General features: G+C 48.5%; 1 protein-coding gene across 5 annotated transcripts in view; it reads left to right on the top strand.

Moving 5' to 3' along the window:
* The window catches only part of CAMTA1 (calmodulin binding transcription activator 1), a 680765-nt gene that overhangs the window by 594362 nt on the left and 62679 nt on the right, over positions 1–23724 (top strand). For all 5 annotated transcript variants that reach the window (XM_077931429.1, XM_028740501.2, XM_028740502.2 and 2 more), the window contains exon 6: positions 20372–20525. In XM_077931429.1, the coding sequence (XP_077787555.1) occupies positions 20372–20525 (154 nt within the window). The remainder of the gene's footprint in view (positions 1–20371; positions 20526–23724) is intronic.

Here is a 23724-nt window from a genome sequence, read left to right as displayed (position 1 = left end):
AAGCCCGTTAAGAAAGTTAATGTCAACATTAATCCAGTCCCCAAAATTCCTAATTTGCATCAAGATGATAGCAAGCATATAAATTGTCCTGGCCCAGGGGGGGAAGCTGCTGGCAGCCTAGGGGAAGACCCCTAGTGGACCTCAGCTCTTTCTCCAGCCTCCTTGTTTGGAAATCAGCTGGAAGAAGTAATATCCAGAGGGGTTAGGCAGGTTGCTCTTCCTGAGTCAAATCAACAAAGAGTCATTAAGGCAGGGACAAATTTATGATGGCATAATAAGCTGGATTCCTTTGTTTGCTGATGTTACTGTGACTCAGCTTTTGAAACAATGCATATGGAACCCACCTTAATGTACCGTAAATAACAAGGCTGAAGATGAATTCATGAGTCTTGCAAGTGGGCAGATCCACTGTTGAGTGGCTCATACTGTCAGGGACCTCTGGCCAAAGTCCTTTGCCTTGTAAGTTAAGCCCATGGTTTTGGGTCCTACCCTCTGAAGCAACAGGAAACAAATTTGCTCCACTGTCTACAGGGCAGCTCTTCAAATATTTGAAGATGACTCCTATACCTTTTTCGTGCCTCTTCTCCTGGTGATAATACCCCAGCTGCTTCCACCTTTCATCACAGGGGGTTGTAGTCACTGCTAGCCTTACTAAGAGTAGACCCATTGAACTTGATAGACAAAACTAAACAGGGTCCATTAATTTCAGTCAGTCTAGTCTGAGTAGGACTTAGTTGGAGTCAACTGTTACAAGAATTCTAAGGTCTCAAATCTAGAATAAATGTTTATAAATTCACAAGGCAAACACATACATAAGTATATAAACCACGTGTCTGAAATGGTACAGGGGTGCAATCCTGAAGCCATTTTGGCACTCCCAAATTGACCTCAAATATTTCTCTGCAAGGAGGAAGGAAATGGGGAAAGCTTTCCAATTTTCTTTGGACTGTAGGGGTTTACACCTCCCTGCAAATACAGTCTGGCGAGAATCTGTTAAGCTGACAAACTATCAGTATGTGTAAGAGATTCAGGATTTACCATCTCAAAGGAATGGCCAGGCTACCCAGAAAATGCAGTCAAGTAAGGCATTATCAGGTATCCTGGCAGACAGGAGAGAAGCAACACTGTCAAATTTCTACTGGAGACTGCCTCCTTCTGTGGTGTATGCATGATGCTTGGGGTGTGGGGGGTCTTGGGCTACAGGGTGGGCAATTTCAAAAGCTTGTACACCATTGTTTTGGGTCTCTCTTACCTCCTTGCCAGGAGGGGAGGGAACTCTGTTGCAACAGAAAAATAAAGATCTGCCTTGCTTTCTATGGATCTTGCCTCCACCCATTCATGTCTGACCAATCATGGACTTAGGGGACTCAGTCCCTTGAGGAGTTGGGCGGCAAAAGCCAAACTCCCGATTTTTGGGCAAAACCCAGGAGCTCCACACCCCTCACCCTTGCCATGCTCCTCTGAGGTGGTACCCAATGTACCAATTGGGGTCTCACCAAATGAGACTAGAGCAATGCTATTACTTCTCTGGTCACTATACTTTCCTTGACACAACCTAGAATTGCAGTAGCCTTTTTAGCCACCCCCTAGCACTGCTGACTCATGCTTAGCATGGGGTGCACTAAAACCACAAGGTCCTTTTTGAAGGCGCTGCTGTCACCACTGCTGTCAATCTGATTGATCAACACATAAATGCCTTTTAGCTTCTCCACCCAACATGGTGTCATCTGAGAATTCTATGAGCATCCCCCTCCACTCCTTTCAGGCCCAGGGCAGAAGCATGAAGCTTCCACCTTGTCACTTGTCACCAGGTGGATGAGGAGCCATTGGTGAGAACTCTTGGGTACCATCCATTGCTGGAAACCGCAGAAGGGGAGAATGCTCTTGTGCTTGAATCCCACTTGCTGGTTTCCCACAAACATCTGGTCAGCTACTGTGAGAACAGGATGCTGGAATAGATGGACCACCAATCTGGGCTTTTCTTATGTTCTTATGTCCATCCAGCAGCTGCAAATCCACCAAGCAGCAGCATTGTCTAGATGGAAGGGACAAGCCACAGGCTGTCACCTGGACGCCCAGCATTTGCAGGCTTCCTCAGAGGCATGGCATCTATTGGAAACTGTATTCAACAAGATGGGTCCACCATGACAGTTCTGGGCTTCATCCTATCACCTGTTTCTGCACTATGCAATCAGGCACAGGCGGATGGAGTTTTTCTGGGTTAACTGCCTGCTTGGAGAGGGGAATGTTTGCTCAGCAAAAGGGCTATCCCATTGCACATTGGACTACATTCCTCTTCCCCCGGCTTGCTAAAAGACTTCAGGTAGCTGTTTATTCCTCTGTGTTACCTGCTCCTTCTCAGATGCTTCTTTGGATTTTGTGGATGCCAGAAGCCTAAAGGAACCTTTGATCTGTGCTCAGCCTCCCTTACATCCTCCCAACTTCAAACGCTCCCTTGTTAAACTTTAATCAGCCCTCCATTCCGCTCTGGGTTCGGCACTTACCGCTCCATTTCTGGGTTATCTCAGCTGTTAGCAGGCACTCGGCTCCTCAAGGAGCTGAATGGTCGAATGAAAAGGAGGATTTGCCAGTCTTTGATGACGGGAGTTTTCAGCGCTTGCGGTTGCAAGTCGTGGAAGTCGACAAGCCCTCCATGCGGTGGAGGTTGGGCCTGGGAAAGGAGGCTGGTGGCATCTAGTCCTGATCCTTTGGGGCCAGTGGCTTGAACTGGAAATCCATTTCATCCTTCCTCCATCCCTTCACAGTCCTGGCACTCATTAGCCTGCCTACAGAGATGGTCTCTCGGTGGAGAATCAGATCCAGCATAGTGCTGCAGACTCCAGCACAAGGAGAGTATCCCTGACCACTGGGAGAGGGGGACTGATGGGAGTTGAGAGCCCAGCAGCACCAGGTGGTGTTGGTTAGATTAGACTTATTACTAAATTGCTAAAAAGGTGATTTACTTTCATGAGGGAAGCATGCAACTTCAGAGTCGGCTGTTGTTGTTGTTGTTGTTTACTATAATGCATGCATTCATTCACTAACTTCACACAAGCATCTCAAGGTGATCTAAAATAAAAATTGCAAAAACAAAAAACAACCCCAGCAGTTATATTTAAGAAACAAAACAAAACCCAAGCCATCCAAAATAGACACGTGGCAAAAGATCCCTTTATCCAGCTGGGAAATCCTATCAGAATGAAAATGCTTTTGTTTCCAGGAAGCACAGACAGTGGGTGCCTGTTGTATCTAGATGGGAATTCTGTTCTGCAGAACAGGGGCAGTCACTCTAAAGGCCCTGCTCTGAGTTATTGTGAAGGAGGCTTCAGCGATCTTGTAGGAAAGACTCTCCCGCAGAGTGCAACAATCTTCTGGGCATTATATAAGGGATAAGGCCGTCTCTCAAGTAACCTGGTCACCTGAGCTGTACATGGACTAAGTTGTTAGCACCAAAGCCTTGAACTTGGCCCAGTAGCAAATCGGCAGCCAGGGCAAATCTCTCAAGCAAGTTTGCACCCACAAGCAACCTAGCCACCACAATCTGCACCAGCTGTATGCTCTGGTCCAACCTCAAGGGCAGCCCCGCAAAGAGTGCATTGCAGTGATCCAGTCATTGGTTAAAGGGGGCTTGCTATCCTCCCAAGGGCTAAGGAGCCACTGGGAGGGAAAGCCCTCTGCTTGAGAGAACCTATCTTCCCTAATACAGCCAGTAGGAGCCAATGGGAGCTGTCCAGGGTCCTGTCCTGTCTTGCTCTGCCTTGCCATGGATAGGGTAGTGCAGGCATGAGGCTCTGGTCTTCATTAGCATGTCATTTGCAAGCCCCAGTTGGAGGGACAGGGTGCTTAAGAGAAAGGAGGTCTGCCCACTATCTCCTTAGAGTGAAGGTGAGAAGCTTTAGATCCAGTGACTCAATGGAAAATCCAGATGCAAAGGCAGCCGAGTATTAATAGATGGATGGATTTCAGATGCTTGTTGCTTCTAACACACACTCCCAAGTCCAGCAAGGAGTCACTGCTGCATAGGAAGACTTCCTACATTGCAGGAGATGAACTAGATTACCCTTGTGGTCCCTTCCAGCTCTACAGTTCTGTGGTTCTTTAATGGCCACATCATGGCTGGGACATAGAAGCTGCTTCAGAGGGACAACTGGCAAAGTCCGTTTGACTTTCTGTTCCTTGGCTGAACTTCTAGCTCCAAGGTTTTAATTATTATGGTTATTATTTTATTGTTCTCTCCGCTTAGCAATGTCTTGGTTTCTTTTTTAATAATAATAATAATAATAATAATAATAATAATAATAATAATAATAATAATAATAATAAAGATTAACACCACTAATGAAGCCGCCGAGCCTTCAGCTTGCGACTGATAAGAGGTGGAAGTGTCTGAATTGAAAAGCCGAATTTTCCAGCAGCGCCTGCTGTTGATATAAACCTTGAGAGCTCTCGGTGAATGTCAGCCCGGCTTTGAAATTAAAATATCTCCTGTTTTGTTGCGTCTATTGTTCCATCGCAACCTCGAGTTAGCTGGGGAAGGAAGGGAAAGAGCCACTTGGGGGCTTGCGGTATAATACTGGCATTTCTAAGTGGTGGAAGGGATGGGAGAGTTGCAAATGGAGCTCCATCTGTTTGAAAGGCAGAGTTGGGGGGGGGCGGTGTTCAGCTTCAAATAGAGAAATGCCACAGCTGCATCCTGGGAGCTACACTAGGCAGGGCAAAGGCCGGCCAGCCCTAGAGAAGCAGCCCAGTGGGGCATGAGCTAAGGCAGGCATGGGAGGGGCAGCAGGTATTTGGCAACCAGGTAAGAACATAAGAGGAGCCTTTCTGACTCCCATCTAGTGCAGCCAAGAGAGATTTGAGAAGCCCAGAGCCAGGACATGGAGGTGACAGGTTCCCTCCTTACTGTTTGTTCCCAGGTGATATTCAGAGACATTCACCCTCTCAACATGGGGCAGTTAAGCTGCTATGGTTAACTACAGTGGACAGCCCTGTTCTTTTTCTTCTTTTCCCTTTGCCCCTCACACTCAGTCCATCATCAGGCTATTTCCATTGCCCTTCCCTTCAGTTTTGACATTGCCAAACTGAGTCCCTTTCTCACTTTCCCTTCAGGAAAAATATCTGGTTGCTGCCCAGGGCCATCTCTTGCCTTGACTACTGATGTCTCCTTCTCTTTGACCTTCCATAGCCTTGCTGTAGTCTTCTTGTGTCCATCCTACACCCTGCTGCCCAAATCAGCCCCCTGGTCGTCTCAGCCATAAATCCTTGCCCTGGCTATCTCTCTGCTCCCAGGTACTGCACAAACATCTCTGCTTCTGTTTCCTTGTGCCCCTTATATCACCCATAGTTCCCTGCCTGTGACCCACACTCGCCTACTGCTCTCAATGGCACAAATTCTCCTGCCCCTTCAAATCTTCCCACCCTTCTTCCCTGATAGCTGGAACTGCCAGCCAGAACCCCCTCTGCATGACCTTTCAAATTCCTGCTTAAAACTCATCTTTGGCCCAAGCCTCTTGTCCTCAGGCCCAAGGCGTCCCACAGGAACTCAGCCTCACTGCATGTAACTACAGCCATTGCATGTTGTCTCATTTCCCCTCTCCACCCTCCCCGCCACACAATCCCACTTCCTTTGTTTCTCTCTCTCTTGGGACTCTTTTTCAATTGTAAGACTTTTGGGGAAGGGACCTGTGCAGCCAGTCTTTGGAAACGTCAGAGGTTGGCTTCATCAAAAAAGGTTCAAGATGTTCTCCACTTTTGTTCACAGGCAAGAATCTGGGGAGGGATGAGATGCCACTCAATATTGTCGGGGGGGGGGGCAGGACTGAAACTCTGCAACTGCATAGGGAGTCTGGTTATTTCCCTGAAACATTTTGGCTCAGCCTCGTCAGCTTTTGGTGGAGTTCCTTTCCTCCACAAAAGTTGTGTTTATTGCTGCTCGACTCACGCACGTTGCAAAGTCAAACCCATAGAAAGTGTTTTGCTGCAGGCTCCCTGGGAACGATGCACAGCATTATCTAGGAGCAGCTTGCACTGGAGCGATTCCTTATGCAAATTCGGTGGAGGGGCCCCAAAGAGATTAATGAGACCTTTTTCAATTAGCGCACAGGGAGAAAAGGCAAAGAGTTCCCATTGTCATCTTATCTCCTGGGTTCTTTATCCAGGTGAAGAATGAAAGTCAGCTCTGTGCTAGGGGGCGGAGGGCGGGGGCATTTTTGCACTAGGTTGAGGGGCCAAGGGAGTCTGCATGGCCTTGGTGGTCCCTGTGAGCTGCCAGGCTGGTGGAGGGGCATCGTGTGGTCAGCATCAAGGGTCTGCTAGGAAAGACCACCATACTCCAGACCACCAACGTGAGGTTTCAATGACAGGGCAGGCTTCTCTGTTCAGGCAGAGATTGCTGTCTGATGAAAATGGCATTTGGGTTGCCAAGTTGACCCCTAGTTTTACTAACTTCTTATTGGCTGAAGTGGGGAAGGGAGAAGCTGGGGCACAAGAGATCCTGATAAGGGGGCAGAGAGGCACCTATGGCACTGTCTGTGGGTTGAAGCAGCCCAGGAGGGCTGAGCTCTGAGAGTAGTGAAAGCCTAACAACAGCAACAACACACTCCAGTTATAGACTGAATCGGGGCAGCAGCTCTGAGCACCATCAGAGAAAACTCTTTTTTTATTACTTTCTTTCAAAATTCTTTAAAAGTCTACTACAGTGGTACCTCGGGTTAAGTACTTAATTCGTTCCGCAGGTCTGTTTTTAACCTGAAACTGTTCTTAACCTGGAGCGTCACTTTAGCTAATGGGGTCTCCTGCTGCCGCCGCGCTGCCAGAGCACGATTTCTGTTCTCATCCTGAAGCAAAGTTCTTAACCTGAGGTACTATTTCTTGGTTAGCGGAGTCTGTAACCTGAAGCGTATGTAACCTGAAGCGTATGTAACCCAAGGTACCACTGTACAGTGGAACCTCAGTTTCTGAGCATCTCGGAAGTCGAACGTTTTGGCTTTCAAACGCCAAAAACCCAGAAGTAAATGCTTCCATTTTCAAATGCTTTTCAGGAGCCAAACATGCCACGCGGCTTCCGTATTGAGTTTTCCAGGTGTAAATGGTTCCAGAAATGCAGGTTTCGGTTTTTGAACATTTCGGAAGTCGGAACGGGTCTTCCGGAACGGATTACGTTCGGAAACTGAGGTTCCACTGTATAATGTTATGCTACACCTTATTATTTTCAACCACCCCTCAAAGCTGCATCTATTTTTTAAAGAAGCAGGAGGAAGCTTGGGACCCCAGGAAATCCCAGACGCCATCTCCCTAAACTCTGAGAAACACCCCAGTCCAAATGTGTTCTTTGCTGCAGTCCTCCTCCCCACCCCATTGCCATTGATGAGGACAAAAAAACATTCTTCCCCAAAGCCTACAGATAACTACAGACTTCAGCATCATCTATAAATAAAGAGGGTGACCATCCCCTGCTCCCTTCTGCCTCAGTGTGTCCTTCAGGGCCCTGCACTGCGTTTGTTTGTTTTTACTCAGTCCCACAGAGATTAAGAAAGAAGGGAAACTTCTACTGAGGTCTGTTTGGAGGCCACCTGAAAATTCTGCCCCTGTGTAAGAAACGTTTGAACAATGCTGCCTGATTAGGGCAGGCAGCCCAAAACCTCCCTGCAAGGCGAAGGAAGAACTGTCTTTGAATTATTCTCTCCTTTGGAGAGTCAGTCTTTATGAATGCTTTTGGGGACTATTGATTGACTGACTGTTGTGTCGTTGATTATCCTGGTACGTTGTTCCCACCTTCTGTTCTTTTTTAAGAAATATGGGGTATGCATTTTAAAAATAAGAACAGCAAGCCTTGTCATGCCACCCCCACCCCGTGGCTGAATCAGAAGACCCATCTTGGGACCTGACCCGCCTCCCTGACGTCCTTTTCCCGTCTCTGAAAATCATGTCTCCTTGTTGGCATCTAAAGGAGGAGAAGCTTCTGAGCTGTCTTGGCTTTCGCACAAGGATGCAGATTTGCTGCCTTGTCCTGCGGGGAGGTTGTGGAAGGGAAGGGGGGGAGCTCATGTCATCTGGGATGCTCAGATGGTGTTAGCGAGCAGGTATTGCCACAAATGGGGCTTGCAATGTGAAGGAAGCTTCCAGGTTATCAGCAAATGCCAGGAGTGACTGGAGGGAGCGTGGAGATAAAGAAGGATTAAGGAGGCAGCTAACAAGAAGGCAGAACTCTGATTTCCTAATCCGAGCCCTGCCCTGCAGCAGCTCTCTAACCCCTTAGTCATAAAACGTACAGCACCCTCCTCACTCCAGTGATTAGGCTTCCTTTTGTCCTACAAAGGTATTAAAAAGGAGCACACACCACTCCCATTTTCTTGAAAACAAATGCGGGCAATTCTGCGATTACCACGGAGGCGGCATAAACATCGCCCTGGGAAGCTGTTGTTGCTGGCAGCTCCAGGGAGAGGCGGGCTCACCTGAAACCCAGGCTGGGAGGAGAACAGCTCATTTTCTGGGACGAGGAGAGAAAAGATGGGCTGGAATTTGCCCCGCCTGCTCTGTCATGGTGCTTTTGTCAGCCACACGCATGATCAGTCGCTCTGGAGTAGCTCTGGAGCGACAGGGCGCCTGCTCTGTAGGGAGAAGGTCCCAGGTCCATGGACTGTCCTGGATTTACAGAAGCTGTCTTGGTTTCTGATTTGATCCCAGAATGTCCCACTTAGGACATCCATGTTTTCATGGGTGAAATGTTGGAGGGAATGGTTGTGGTTGTTGTTTAGTCGTTTAGTCGTGTCTGACTCTTCGTGACCCCATGGACCAGAGCACGCCAGGCACTCCTGTCTTCCACTGCCTCCCGCAGTTTAGTCAAACTCATGCTAGTAGCTTCGAGAACACTGTCCAACCATCTCGTCCTCTGTCGTCCCCTTCTCCTTGTGCCCTCCATCTTTCCCAACATCAGGGTCTTTTCCAGGGAGTCTTCTCTTCTCATGAGGTGGCCAAAGTATTGGAGCCTCAGCTTCACAATCTGTCCTTCCAGTGAGCACTCAGGGCTGATTTCCTTAAGAATGGAGAGGTTTGATCTTCTTGCAGTCCATGGGACTCTCAAGAGTCTCCTCCAGCACCATAATTCAAAAGCATCAATTCTTCGGCGATCAGCCTTCTTTATGGTCCAGCTCTCACTTCCATACATCACTACTGGGAAAACAATAGCTTTAACTATATGGACCTTTGTTGGCAAGGTGATGTCTCTGCTTTTTAAGATGCTGTCTAGGTTTGTCATTGCTTTTCTCCCAAGAAGCAGGCATCTTTTAATTTCGTGTTTTAATTTCGTTTAATTTCGTGACTGCTTAGGGAATGGTAGGACGTCCCTATTTTCACTGAAGAAATGTTGGACGGTATGCAATACCGGACTAGATGGAGCAAGGATCTGAGTCAGTATAAGGCAGCTTCTTATGTGTCCTCCCCCCAATGTGCAGAATGGTTCCAGAATGGAATGTGGATCTTGGCTGTAGCAAAATGCAGCTCTTAAGGTGATACAAATATTCCTTATTTGTGTAGCCAAAGCCGTTATGAAAAACAAGATACACAAGACAAAATAAAACACATTACACAGGTAAGATAATTATTAAAACCAGGCATTCCATCGGATAGGAGCTTGCTCTCCTGAAGAAATTGGCTTATCATCGCTACAGACTTTTCTCCTTAAAATTGCCACTCCAAAAGATGAATCCGGATATCTTTTCAGAAGTGTAAAAGGGCCTGTTTCTCAGTAAAAAGTTAATCAAGTACCCAATCCATCTCTCCACTGAGAGATTTTAAATCTTTGAGCAAGGCTGCTCTTAAGTCCTTGCAGATTGCAAGCAAGGAAGTAGTTGGGTACATCTTAAGGCAGATGACCCCACATGGTCATACACTCTTCATACAGAATCGGGCAATAGCGTCCTTCAACTATAGCAGACTGCATAGGTGGTACTTTCAGAGCCGCAAAAGCATTTCTCCATTTGGCGTTTGTAATACTGGTGTCATAGTGATGTCAAGGAGTCCGAATGGGTAGTTTGGCATACCAAGGGGCATATTCAGACAAGCAGGCAGAAGTACAATCAGCACAAAAATCATGTTTCAGAATACAAATTTTTATGTAGCAAGATGCCATCTCAAAGTGTCCAAAGAGTGCCCATACCTATCAATAACTTGTAGTATTTCCTGATTCCAGGATGGAATTGCTCCATTATTAAGACTCGGCATTTCTCTGAAAGCAGAAAATATTAAAATGGGCCCTATCCCATTTTTTATTTCAGCCAGTAGGTGGTGATAATAAGGGTCCTGAAACAAATGGGTGGTGTGCAGACATTTGAGACAGAAGGCAGCTATTTGCGGGGTAGATTCTCCTAATCAATTTTATAATAACAGTGGTGCCTCGCAAGACGAAAAGAATCCGTTCCACGATTCTCTTCATCTAGCGGTTTTTTCGTCTTGCGAAGCAACCCTAAGCGGATTAGCGCTATTAGCGGTTTAGCGGCTTAGCGGCTATTAAAGGCTTAGCTGCTAAAAGGCTATTAGCGGCTTAGCGGCTTAGAAAAAGGGGGGGAAGCGGGGGGGAATCGCAAGACTAGCAAGACGTTTCGTCTTGCGAAGCAAGCCCATAGGGAAAATCGTCTTGCGAAGCAACTCAGAAACGGAAAACCCTTTCGTCTAGCGGGTTTTCCGTCTTGCGAGGCATTCGTCTTGTGGGGCACCACTGTAACAGCGATTATTTTTGAGCTCCCTGAAGAAGTCTGCTTAATGTAATGGAAAGGTTCTGTTGGTGTGAGCACAGGCCCAGTTTTCCCAGCTCCTTTTCTAAGCTTTGGTTACCCACAAAAGAAGCTGGCGGCGCTATTTTCTTCCTTCTTTTCTCAATAAATTTATCTTCTACTAGCTCTCCATTGAAGGTTGACTGGAGAACCTTTCCTGCCTAAAGGTCTTGGAGTTGAAATTCTCAGGGGTGAGGTGGCACCCAGGAACTTATGCCTGTCCCTTGCCACTGGCTGCCACCACCCCCCCAGCCGCTGCTGCTTCCATGCCAGCAGCTGTCAAATCCACGGCCTTGGCATGGTTATTTATTCATGCCTTGCTAAGATGCCCTTGTGTCCTGGCGACTCTTGCTCTCTGTTTTATGTTTCTTATTTCAAAACTTAGGGGGGAAGCACTTTGCTTGCTCTGGGGCCTGGGGAGAAAGTTCCTCCTTAATGTGGGAAATAAAATGGGTTGGTGGAACAAACAATGGCTGATTTACTCCCCTAATTTCCACAGGCTGGCGCAGCCGAAAGAGAACCCAGCGCATGCGCCTTCCTGCCGGCGCCTGTGCCAGGAGGTCCACAGCACCATTACAAGCCATTATTACTTTCTGGATAATGTATACATTTTCACTATCACCCAGCCCCTTGCTCCTTCATTTTTCATAAGAAGTGGCACGAGATTAATGACGCAGCCGCAGAAGAAACGCAACGCCACGCCAGCTTGATTTATTGACCACTTAGCATTGATGAAGCTGCAACCACGACTCAAACAGCTGTTGCCATTGCATTTCTCTTTATCAAAGGGAACAGCTTTTTGCATTTTTAACCAGGTCTTGAGCTGCTTTCTGCTTATCGTGCACAACCAAGCTAAAGGGGAAGAACACAAAAGTGGAGCCAAAGATCTTCTTTGTGTCAGGAACTACCAGGTTTAGAAAAACAGAAGTGTGCTTCCTTGCCAGAGTTGAGTCTTGGTAAATGTAAAGGTGCCTCTGAGCATAGACTTCATAGCTTAAAATGCAGCCGAGACTGTGCCTTGGCAAGTGAAAGCAGCTTTGGCTCTGTCACCAACAGCTGGTGGGCAGTCAAGCCCAAGTCTTGGGTGCTTTAAGCACCACACAGGGCTCTTTGCAAGACCAGCATGGGCACTTTGAAGTCTCCAAGTCGGGACGTCAAAGCACCCAATCACCTGATGCCATTGTGATGCCAGGTGATTGACTGGTGGGTCAAATCTGGTCAGCTAGGATCTGATAGGAATCTGACCCACAGCACCAAAAATGTTCCCCACCTCCTCACCCCATATCCTCCCACTCCCAGTGAATAATGCCACTCCTCCCAGGCAGTTGCTGCCAGTAGCAAACATCAGACTGCATCAGGCAGAGAGCAGGTTCTTCGACTCACCCTGTGGCTCAGCCTGTCCCCTTGTGCCTCAACTCTTGTGCAACGGGAACCTCTTGCTCCCCTTGCCCCTGAGGTGTAACTCCTGGAGCACCAGAGGGTGTGCTGCACAGGAAGCCCAGTGTGACCAAGAGACAGTCGCCAGACAGGCAAGTGCTGACATTTGGGTGCTTCCACCAGCAACTGAAAGCACCCCCTCTTCACCCTGGATTTTCCTGGCCACTAGTAGTACCATCTTTTGGCATCTGTGGTTGTAACGGATGTTTTGTTGATACGGATTTTATTCTTATATTTTGTGTTTTTATTCTCTTGGCCTCTCTTTCAAAGGAATGGCGATATACTTTAATACATATATGGCTGATCTGCAGCCATTTTGCTAGGGGCCACAGAATGCTTGCTCTGCGTCTATGAGTGATCAGTCTCTCAGTGCGGCGACAGCAGGTCACACTCTAAAACTCCCTGTCCATTGACACTCGGTGGCTGGTACCTTCTCTGTGCTGTTTCTAAAGGTAAAGGGGAAAGGGACCCCTGACCATTAGGTCCAGTCGTGGCTGACTCTGGGGTTGCGGTGCTCATCTCGCTTTATTGGCTGAGGGAGCCCACGTACAGCTTCCGGGTCATGTGGCCAGCATGACTAAGCCGCTTCTGGCGAACCAGAGCAGCGCATGGAAACGCCATTTACCTTCCCGCCACAGTGGTACCTATTTATCTACTTGCACTTTGACGTGCTTTTGAACTGCTAGGTTGGCAGGAGCAGGGACCGAGCAACGGGAGCTCACCCCGTTGTGGGGATTCAAACCGCTGACCTTCTGATCGGCAAGTCCTAGGCTCTGTGGTTTAACCCACAGTGCCTCCTGCCTCCCTGTGCTGTTTCTAGCACCTGCTAAAAAGTTTTTTATGCTTAGGAAACACTTCCCAGACATGTAATTTTATTACGTACTCTTGTTTTTAAATTCTGTTGACTTCCTCTGTGCTTTTGGATAATTTAATTATGTATATTTATTTTTTTACAGTTTGTTGATTTGATCCGCATTTTTATGCTCCGTTATGTGAGCGGTTTAGAGGGTCATCTTTTTTGATTAGGCGGGTCGATAAATCCGTTTAAATAAATAGATAAAATTAATCCTTTGTTTTATGCATGGCTCTTAAAATGCTTTCGGACCTGCCTCGAATCGTCAGCTTGCATTTCCAAAGGGCTCTGGCCTCCAGCTGCTGTTTGTTGGCCCTGCTGTGTCTCATAGACAAATGACAGGTGTCATTAAATGCAATGTGCAGGAGTTCTTAAAATTTTCAATGCAAGCAGCACTACCTGGCTGCTAATTATGGGGAGTGGGGTCAACCTCCCCCTCCCCCGTGGTGGTCCTAAGGAAAATCTCTCCTCTGAAACTCTAGCGCTTGCCTACTTGAGCCGTGTTCTCCCCCTGGGTCAATGAGAGCATGTGCACAGACACACTTCCCAAGCATGAGCAGATCGCGTTGAGACGCTGCTAGCCACAATGACTATGCTCTGCCTCTACAGTGATGCTTCTGAATACCAGTTGCTGGAAACCTCAGGAAGAGAAAGGGCTCTTGTGCTCAACGTTCTACTCCCTGGTTTCCCACAGGCATCTGGTTGGCCTCCAGGATGCTGGACCAGATGGGCCATTGGCCTGATCCAGCAAGATATTCTGATATTCTTGTGTCCCAAGAACTCCTAAGTTACTCCTCAGGTAACTGGGAACAGAGTTGCTGCCTCAGCAGTGACTACATAACTTTATGACCACTGCTCCATAGCAATTGTTGTTATACAATTCCATTCAACGCATAGATGGGTTTTTGAAGCATTTGTGTATCCTTCTGCTGTGCAGAATTCAACAAAACAGTGGGTATATCCGGAATCACTGTTCACAACGTCTGTTTGCGAACTATTTCAGCAGCATTGGACGCCACAAACAAAGCTTTACAGCCTGTTTTTACCAGATAAGAATCTGATGCACTGCTTCTTTCAGAGCCTTGCATAGCCTTCAAAGACTTTCAGAGACTTATAAGACTTATGTTTATTTGGTTTTTCTGTTTTCAAGAGAATCCATTAAGAGTGCACATTTAGTGACTTTCAGAGATTCATAAGTTTTCTGTTTGTGTGATTTCCTATAGTTCATATTATATAAAGAGTGTACAGTGGTACCTCGGGTTACATACGCTTCAGGTTACATACGCTTCAGATTACATACTCCACTAACCCAGAAATAGTGCTTCAGGTTAAGAACTTTGCTTCAGGATGAGAACAGAAGTCGTGCTCCTGCGGCGCAGCAGCAGCAGGAGGCCCCATTAGCTAAAGTGGTGCTTCAAGTTAAGAACAGTTTCAGTTTAAGAACGGACCTCCGGAATGAATTAAGTACTTAACCTGAGGTACCACTGTATATTGATATCGTATCATTGTATTTGGTGATCGTGTTGCCTTGGATATTACTCAGTATGACGGTGGCAGGTGTGGGAGGGGGTGAGGGTGGTTTGCAAGGGAGCAGAGCTTTAACCGAAAGAGAGGGGTTGACATGCAGTGTTGGAAGCGGCAGAAATCCGAACCGGCAGCTCAATTTTCTGCAGAAGTATTCCGCTCAAGAATGGGTAGGTAAACTGAACTTACCCAGTGACTCTTGCCTGTCTGAAGCCTCTCTATCTGGGCTGGCATTTAGCAGTCAGAGCTGCTCCCAAGAAGGAGATGTTATATAGCTTGATATTTAACTAACATCCGTAGTGAGTTCTATTTTTAAAAACTGCACTCTGCTCCAAGCCCTCGGCATCAGGTAAATAAAGAGTTCAAAGATGATGGGGCTTGTTTTGATTGGGCACCATGGCGCCATTTACGAAGTTTGCCTAGGTCATCAAGGTGGGGTGAGCGAAGGACTCTGCGTGATGAGGAAGGCGGGAGGATGCGTTTCAGCGATCGTAAAAGCCGATTGGGGTGAGCCGTTCCGCAGCCTCCTTGAAATACCTGCATCCAGGGCAGTATTAATTCACAATAACAGGACAATAAATATGATACATTTCTAATAACTCCCATTATAGTAAAACGAATGGAAGCGAGAAAGGAGATGAGGAGCTCTCTTTGCCTTTGGGAACTTTCGCGATTGCTTTTTCTAAACGCTGGGTTAGCGATTGCCTCCCCCCCCCCCCCACGAGCATTGGGTTGATTTGCTCACTTTATGGGTCTGTTAGGAGAGGCAAAATTCCCACCAGATGCCCTTCCAAAGCCCTTCAAATAAGGGCTGGATGAAAACTACAGAGGATAAACATTCTTGAAACTGAGGATCGGGAGAGGCAGCACATCTCTTCCTGAAGCTGCGCCAGCAGCTTCGAGGGTCCAGATTGAAAGGTCCTCTTCTCCTCCAGCTTAAGGTCAGCGTTGGACACCCATAGGTACCACTTCCCTTTCCTCAAGCAAGCTGAATTGCCTGTGGCCACCATAGACCGCCTTCCCCCTCTGGAGGCTCTGCTGATTGCTGGATCTGCTGTCCTCTTCTACTGATTGAAAGGTCAAGAGGTTGTTTCTCCTCTTTGGATCAAGATTGGTGAGGGCGATAATTGCCCTATAACCTTGGGAGGTGGTGAATATTTTTAAGTAGAGGCTGGATGGCCATCTGTCATGGATGCTTTAGCTGAGATTCCTGCATTTCAGGAGGTTGGACTAGATGATCCGTAGGGGTCACTTCCAACTCTACTGTTCTATGATTCTATGAATCTGGAAGCTCAGCATCTACAGTGTGTCCAACTGCCGCCTGAGTACATTGCAGGGTGCATTAAGTGCCCCACCTGCACCATCACATCTGGATGCAAGCACACTTGCGGCAGAAGAGGCCTCTACCTCCCCACTTGGATATTTCACATCTAAAGCCTCAGCCTGGAAAGGGGACTGAGCCATGAGGAGCTCAAACCACCTTCTCACAAGGCATCCCAAAGTGGGCATCTGAGGACAGTTGCTGGAAGCAGGTGGAGGGTCCTGCTCTGGGGGCCAAGCAAGCATATAGAGGGGAATCATGGAACCATAGAACTGTTGAGCTAAAAGGGACCCCGAGGGTCATCCAGTCCAACCCCCTGCAGTGCAGGAATCACAACTAAAGAATGGAGCCACACAAACTAGGTTTGTGAAGGAGAGTCCACCACCTTCCAAGGAGGTCTCTTCCACTGTCAATCAGCTGTCACCATCAGAAAGTTCTTTCTAATGCTTCCTGGTCCTCCTGGCTGTTCTGCAGGCTGCATCCAATTGACTGGGGCAGGGGTGTTCACGGAGGGCTGGATCATGCCCCTCTCCTTGTCCTGAATTGAGAGTTGAATCACACCACCCAAATGCATGTTGAAGACACCCTCCTTCAGGGCAAGGAGATGAAGTGATTTGTTTTCTAATTGCTTGCCTTCGATGTCCTCTCCCCCATCTGGGTGGAGAAGCAACCCCAGAGTGTGCTTTTCCTTGATAGCTTCTGCGGGGAAGAAGGCTGGAGCCTTCTCAGTTCCTGCCTGTACCCCCACTCACTTGTGGTTTCCCCCACCACCCTGCCTCAGTTTTGCCCCCTTGGCAGTTTCCCTGCTGTCCTTGGTCTCAGCCTATAGTTCAGGCCCCCGGTGTGTGTTTAAACCATCTGAAGGACAAGCAATTAATTGCCTGGCGGCATCTTTTTCATTAGTGAAGAAATGCTCGTTAGTGTGGGAGCTGATTTGATGGTCTGCTACCTTCCACCAGCAGCAAAGCGACTCCCTTTTGGCGAGGTCGGGCGGGGAGGGGGGGAGCTGCTTGGTGCAGACACAGACCCTCCCCCATCCCCCTCCCAAGCCCTGCTCCAGCAACATTAATGAAACATTAGAGTTTTAATTACACCATTATCCTATTTATTTTTATAAATAATTCCAGAGCAGTCATTAAAGTTTGTGGAATTTAGGAGCAAATGACTTCAGGGAGAAGAATCAAGTTTTCAATCCCGTTGTTGTCTGTCGTGGGGGTTCTTTCCTGGTTGCCTTGTTGTTCTTAAGATTATTCATTTATCCACCATCCAAGTGGAAGAAGTTTCTTTCTCGGAAAGTTTGTTGCGGCGGGACCAGACTTTCTGTGGTTGCTGCCAGCTGTCTGGGCCCCAGTTCTAGGAGTATACTGTACTGAGGTTCTGCAAATGTCTGAGGCTGCCAGTCTTCCTGTTCTCCTCTCCCCTGTGGGCTAGGGGTGCTGGGTGGCTGCTCAGACACATCATCATCATCATCATTTATTATTTATACCCTGCCCATCTGGCTGGGTTTCCCCAGCCACTCTGGGCGGCTTCCAACACAATATTAAAATACGGTGATGCATCAAACATTAAAAGCTTCCCTAAACAGGGCTGCCTTCAGATGTCATCTAAAAGTCTGGTAGTTGTTCTCTTTGACATCTGGTGGGAGGGCGTTCCACAGGGCGGGTGCCACTACCGAGAAGGCCCTCTGCCTGGTTCCCTGTAACTTGGCTTCTCGCAGTGAGGGAACCGCCAGAAGGCCCTCGGCATTGGACCTCAGTGTCCGGGTAGAACAATGGGGGTGGAGACGCTCCTTCAGATATACTGGACTGAGGCTGTTTAGGGTTTTAAAGGTCAGCACCAACACTTTGAATTGTGCCCGGATTCTGCACCCGGAAAAGCTGAGCATGACCAACCCTGCCTGGAATATACAAACGGAACCCATTTGCACATTTCCTCTTATTTCTCTTCCCATGCATAACTTGTCCTGCCATTTTCCCTGTTTTACATAATTTAGAGCCAGAAACTACCTTCCGCCTGCCCACCCACCAGCTTCTGAGATTTCAGTGGCTGTTGCCCTTTTCACACCCATCCAAGCTGACCTTCTCAGGCTTAAAAAAACCTTTCCTTTGGCTTCACCTTACAAGGGAAGAGCCCGTCAAAGCACCTCTAGTGCCATGTTCAGTCACTGCCTTTTAAAATGTCCAGCCTCTCTAGAAGAGGTTTGTCACATATGAATGAAGTCACCTTGGTTACAACGGTAAAACCTGGATTCTTCCTTTGTGCAATCTATATATTTTAAAACAAAGATGAATGAAACTTGGATTGCTATGAATAAGCTGTTTGCCACTTGTTATATTTAAACATCTTGGGCCCCACCTAGTCTGCCTCAGGCAGGGATCCCCCTAGGGGAAAACAGCACCTCTTTCCCACCACCACACCCATGGGTGCCCTTACAGACTGCCCACCCCCTCGTCTAGAGGTGGGCAGGTGATGACTGTTCATTGGACCCTGTTGTGGTCCTCATCCCCCTTGGTCATGTCCTCTGGCTCTTTCCAGTGCCAGGCGAAAACTTTTTTTGTTTGTTTTACTGAGTCCTTGTATCTGCTGCTCTTTATATTGCAGCCTGGTTTTTCGTACTGTTGCTTTATGATTTATTTCTTGGGGGAAAGGGGCACAAACTGCCCTGCAAGGGTACAAAGCCCTTGCAATTGCAGGAAGTCCTGAGCTCAGAGGAAAGGGGTAGACATCCCTTTCTGGGGCTCCTATTTGCATCCCGGGACCAAATTACTCTCACAGGTGCAATAAATTACTGCCACCTGGCTTGAAGCCAAGCACTACCAGCTGGAGATGCCTTCTGTGGGCCCATTGGTTCCTTGGGGTTCTTTGGGGCAGAACCTCAAGGAACTTTCCATACAGGCAGCAAAGTTCTTAATGTGAAGTTCAAAGCCTGGGATAGAGCCAAGCCCAGAGTAAGCCTTGGAGCAACGGATAGGCTTTGTCAGGAGAATCAGGAGGGAGCAGCCTCTGGAATGGACAGAACGCCAGGTTTGATTGACAGCAGTTTGGGGATGAGAAAAGGGAACTCAGGGCTGGGGAGCAAATCCATGCCCCATTTGCATTTTAACATGAACCTCCTGCTCCCACAGTTTCCAAACAGACACACCAACCGACACACAACCATCTTTCGGCAACCTCGTTGAATGTTGCAAGGCAGCACCGAAATGCAGATACTCCCCAAAATAGCATAGAAAACTACCATATGTTAGGGGGTGTTCTTGCAAAAGTGCATATATATTCGCCAAAATAAATGCATGAGGAGAAAGGAGTACAAGACGGTGCATAAGTTTGTGTGTGCGCGTAAATTTGTGTGCGTGACTTCTTTCCTAAGAATAGTTTGCGAATTAATGCAGAAATGGGGGAAATGGAACTGAAGTGGTTTTGTCGTTTAATGTTGTTGGCTTTTGTTTCAAACCTCCTTTTGAGCTTTTATCAACCGGAAGGTATCATCATCTACTGCAGTGGCTTTCAACGAGTATGCCGTGACACCCTGGGGTGCCTTGAATGATGGTCAGGGGTGCCGCGAGCAACACTGGCCTCTGTCCCTCTTTCCTTCCCTCGCTCCTCTCGCATCCCTGCCTCCCAAAGGTTTACACAGCTGTTTGTTGCAGAAGCCCTGGCTACAAGCTGCCCAGGTGAATGGTGCCTCTGGGGCTGGCCAGGGGGTGCTGGTTGCCAGGAGCTGAGGCTGCCTTGGAGTAAGCAAGCAAGCAGGCAAGGGAGCCCAGCCAGCCAGTCTGCCAGCCCTTGCTGTTGGGAATGGACAGACAAGTCCCTGGCCCCTGTGGGGCAGTGTGAGGAGGCATCTCTCTTTGGGGTGGGTGGGGGGCAGCTCAGAGACCAGTAGCAGCAGCAGCGGCTGTCCAGAGGACTCCCAAGGAAAAGGTAGAGGAGGCTGAGGGGACACTCCACAAGGGAAGGTGTTTGAAAAGGGGTGAGAGGCTGCCAGCTCTGCAGGCAAGGGGCGACATAACTGGGCTCCTGAGCCCTGCAGGGGTGCCGCAGAAAGAATGGAGTTGGTCAAGGGAGTCATGGACTCAAAAAAGTTGAAGAACTCTGATCTGCTGTATATTCTGGGAAGCGGTTTGACTGCTCACTCTGTATTCGGACACCTCTTTTGATACTGTGACCAGATTTTGTACGATGGTTCCTGAGATCAAGGAGCAATTCTCATCTACGTTTGGATACCACTGGGCGCCATTTTGAATTAAGATGGTGGACTTTTAACTTCTCATAACAGCACCGATTTCAACCACTGACTTCAAAACTGTGCTGATTGGTTTATTTATTTTGCTTTTGTGGGGGCGGGGCCTTAGAATTCCCGAGGGATGCCATGTATTATTTTGCTAAGAAATAATGATGCTAATAGGTCTTTTAGAATAAGTTGGCGGTGGTGATGACAATGTGTGTTCTCTACCACTCTTCCTGCAGAACCCGGACATTGTGCTGGTCCACTACTTGAATGTACCCGCCATCGAGGACTGTGGAAAGCCCTGTGGCCCCATCCTGTGCTCCATCAACACCGACAAGAAGGAGTGGGCGAAATGGACGAAAGAGGAGCTGATTGGCCAACTGAAGCCAATGTGTGAGTAGGGCCTGCTGCGCTTGGGGCCCCAGAAGCAGTAGGGCCCTGTGGGGTTTGTTTGTTTGTTTGTTTGTTTTGTTCTTTGGTTGTTTGTTTTTTGCTGAGTGGGGACAGGGGACACTCCCCCTGGGCATGCATAAGGTAGCTGATGCATTCTGCATGCCCTTCAGTCGCAAACAATGCGCCTTGCAGAATTTGCAGGAGGAGGATTATGGGTCATAGAATTGTAGAGTTGGAAGGTACCACAAGGGTCATCTAGTCCAACCCCCTGCAATGCAGGAATCTTTTGCCCAGCACGGGGCTCGAACCCACGACCCTGAGATTAAGAGTCTCCTGCTCTACTGACTGAGCTACAAACTGGCTGGCTGCCGTCCCATTACACACCTGTTTCAATTTCAGCAGTGCAAGGGGTGCAGAAAGGAGATGGGATAGATTCACGAAATTGCAGAGTGGGAAGGGACTGCCAGGGGGGTTACCCAGTCCTGCTATGCAGAATTCACAACTAAAGAATCCCTGGCAGATAGCCATCCAACCTCTGTTTAAAAACCTGCAATGAAGGAGTCAGTCCCAACATCAAACATCTCTTACTGTCAGAAAGTTCTTCTTAACATTTAGGACTGTCTTGCCATTTGGACCCATTGGCTTGGGTCCTCCCCTCTGCAGCGGCAGACAACAAGCCTGCTCCAACTTCCACGTGGCAGCCCATCAGATATTTGAAGATGGCCATTGTGTCACCTCTACTCTTTTTTGCTTGTTGAAGAATGAGCCGCAAATGAAAAGGAAAGCGTGTCTGAGGGGCTCCTTTTTATGCCTCCTGAAAGTCACGGTGATGCAATCAGTGCTTGCCCAAGAAACGCCCTCTCCGAAAAGCAAAAGGCTGTGTACGTTTGCTGTTCGTGAGAATCATAACATGCCTTGCAGACATCAAAACCATTCTGCCATGGATAACAACAGTCACCTGCTGCGTCAGAGCAAAGCCAAGGATGCTGCAGGGGGCCGCTTAGGAGGCTTCCTCACGTGCAGGACAAAATGCAGGGAGGCAAATGGAGGTGGCCACACCTGTGCCCACACAGCCAGGGCCTCTGTGCCCCGGGGCCTGGCTCCCTCGCCTGGCCTTCACACAGAGAGATGTGCCTGTTCCACGCAGGTTTAACTTGCTGCCTTGACAAGCATTTCCTTGTTAGGCTCCTGCCTCCTGCTGCCCTCTGCGGGGGCTGCCTTGGCTCCTTCCCCTCCTGTCTGCCCACCAATTGAAGTGCAAAGAGCATTTTGGAGCAGCTCTTCCTCCCGTACAGAGAGAGGCTGCTTTGCTTTAGCCATCTCCGGCATCTCCGCCCCCATTCAAAAGGCTCAGAAACGGGAGAAACCTGCCAGCAAGCCAGGCTGAGAATGAGCCAGGCCAGATCCACCGCCCTGGCCAAGACAAAGTTGTCCCCTTAATTCCTTCTGAGCCTCGTTCCCAGGATGTTGCAAGTGTTTCCCTTCTGAATCCTGCTGAGCCTAGGGCTGTGTTTGCAGAAGGAGTGCCTGGACAGATTGCAAGCAGATTTCGGGGGCAGAGCGAAGGGAGCACCATCCATCGGCCAACACCCAGAAAGTGCAGCCGCTACCTTGCTGGGCTGAAAGTGGCAGAGCCCATAATGGGAAGAGCAGCTGTTTTGCATGCAGAAGGTCCAAGATTTATCAACTCCAAGGCTGGGAAAGAATCCTGCCTGAAACCCTGGAGGGTCACTGCCGGTCAGCATAGACAATTTATTTGATTTCTTAACTGCCTTCGTGGTATAAGGTCCCGGGTGAGGGTTAAGGCAGTGGAAAGATGCAATATTAAAACTGATTAACTTCAAAATCAGAAGGATAGGGTGGGTTCTAAAATATGCATCTCGGGGTAAAGAGGTGCATCTTCAGAATACAGATATCATATACCATCCATGCACAATCCAATTGTGGTTGAGGGGGGTGCAGTCTGGTGTGTATAACTGAGACCTGGGTGACCCCATGCTAGTCCAGTATACCTACCTGAGTATCTGCTGCAACACCATTTTAAGTCAGAAGGGTGGAGAGAGATGGCGGGTTGTAGTTATCCATAAAGACCCCACCTCCTTTGCCAGAAGATCCATCCACATTGTGTCTGCGATCAAGGGACTGTTTGTGGTGATGGACCACAGAGAAAGACCGAGGATACTGCTAGTTTGCTGTCCAGTTTGCTGCACTGCAACCACAACGCCACCTCCCCACAAGGGAACTTGGTCCAGCAAATCAGCTGGGGATGTAGCCTGGGCCACCATGTCCTCTCTGTGAGCCTTTGGGGTGCAGGGAGCTGCAACTTTGCAAACTCTGGAAGGTCCCAGTAAGGGAGATCAGGAGTACAGCTTACAGTACTTTATTTATTTGTTGCATTTCTATCTCTGCTTTTTCCCCCAAGGAGCTCGAGGTGGTGTACATCCTCATTTGCTCCTTACAACAACCCTGTGAGGTAGGCTGAGAGGCAGTGACTTGCCCAAAGTGGAGGTTTGAACCCTGGTCTCCCAAGTCCTAGCATGACACTCTAGCCACTACACCACACTGGCTCTCACACGTGTGTGGCTGACGGCACAGGTGTCTTTTTGTCCTCTCTGATCCCCAACTCAGGCCCCTTCACAGACTCAGTTCTCACCCAGTGGTGTTGCTTAAGCTCTGCAGTCTCCAGCATTGCTTGTGCAATGGAAAGTATATTCTGCAGCCGTTACACTTGGAAGGCTCCCCTCCCCACAATGTGCAGAAGCCGAGAGTCTCAAGAAACTGGGTGGGCGACCCTAGAATCCCCGATTCTGCCTTTTCCTGGCTACTGCGCACACAACAGCTGGGGCTGCTGCTCCACTCTGCCAGAGTGACAGGCGGCGGCGGCGCAGCCCTGACCTTAAAGAGAGGGGCCAAACTGCCCCCCAGGGCTGGAGATGTGGAGCTGGAAAACTTTTGAGGGCATCTCTGATATCAATCCAAGCCCTGCCGGGCACCTCAGGAGGGGGAAAGTGGCAGCCGGCTTTAAAATCTGCAGTGCGTCAGGAAAAACGACGTGCGGATGACACCAAGCCGGCTGTAAATCTCTTTTATGCCTTGGGAGGGAAGCGCAAAGTTCTGCCCAATTATTCGGCCTGCTTAGGCATCTGCACGTCTCTGTTTATGGATGCGCATCCTGGGAGAGTCTCCCGTGGAAATGCAG

This window comes from Podarcis muralis, chromosome 7, assembly GCF_964188315.1.
Source record: "Podarcis muralis chromosome 7, rPodMur119.hap1.1, whole genome shotgun sequence".
In the NCBI taxonomy this organism is placed as follows: Eukaryota; Metazoa; Chordata; class Lepidosauria; order Squamata; family Lacertidae; genus Podarcis; species Podarcis muralis.
Note: the sequence above shows the minus strand (reverse complement) of the source record. Positions and strands in the feature narration are given on the sequence as shown.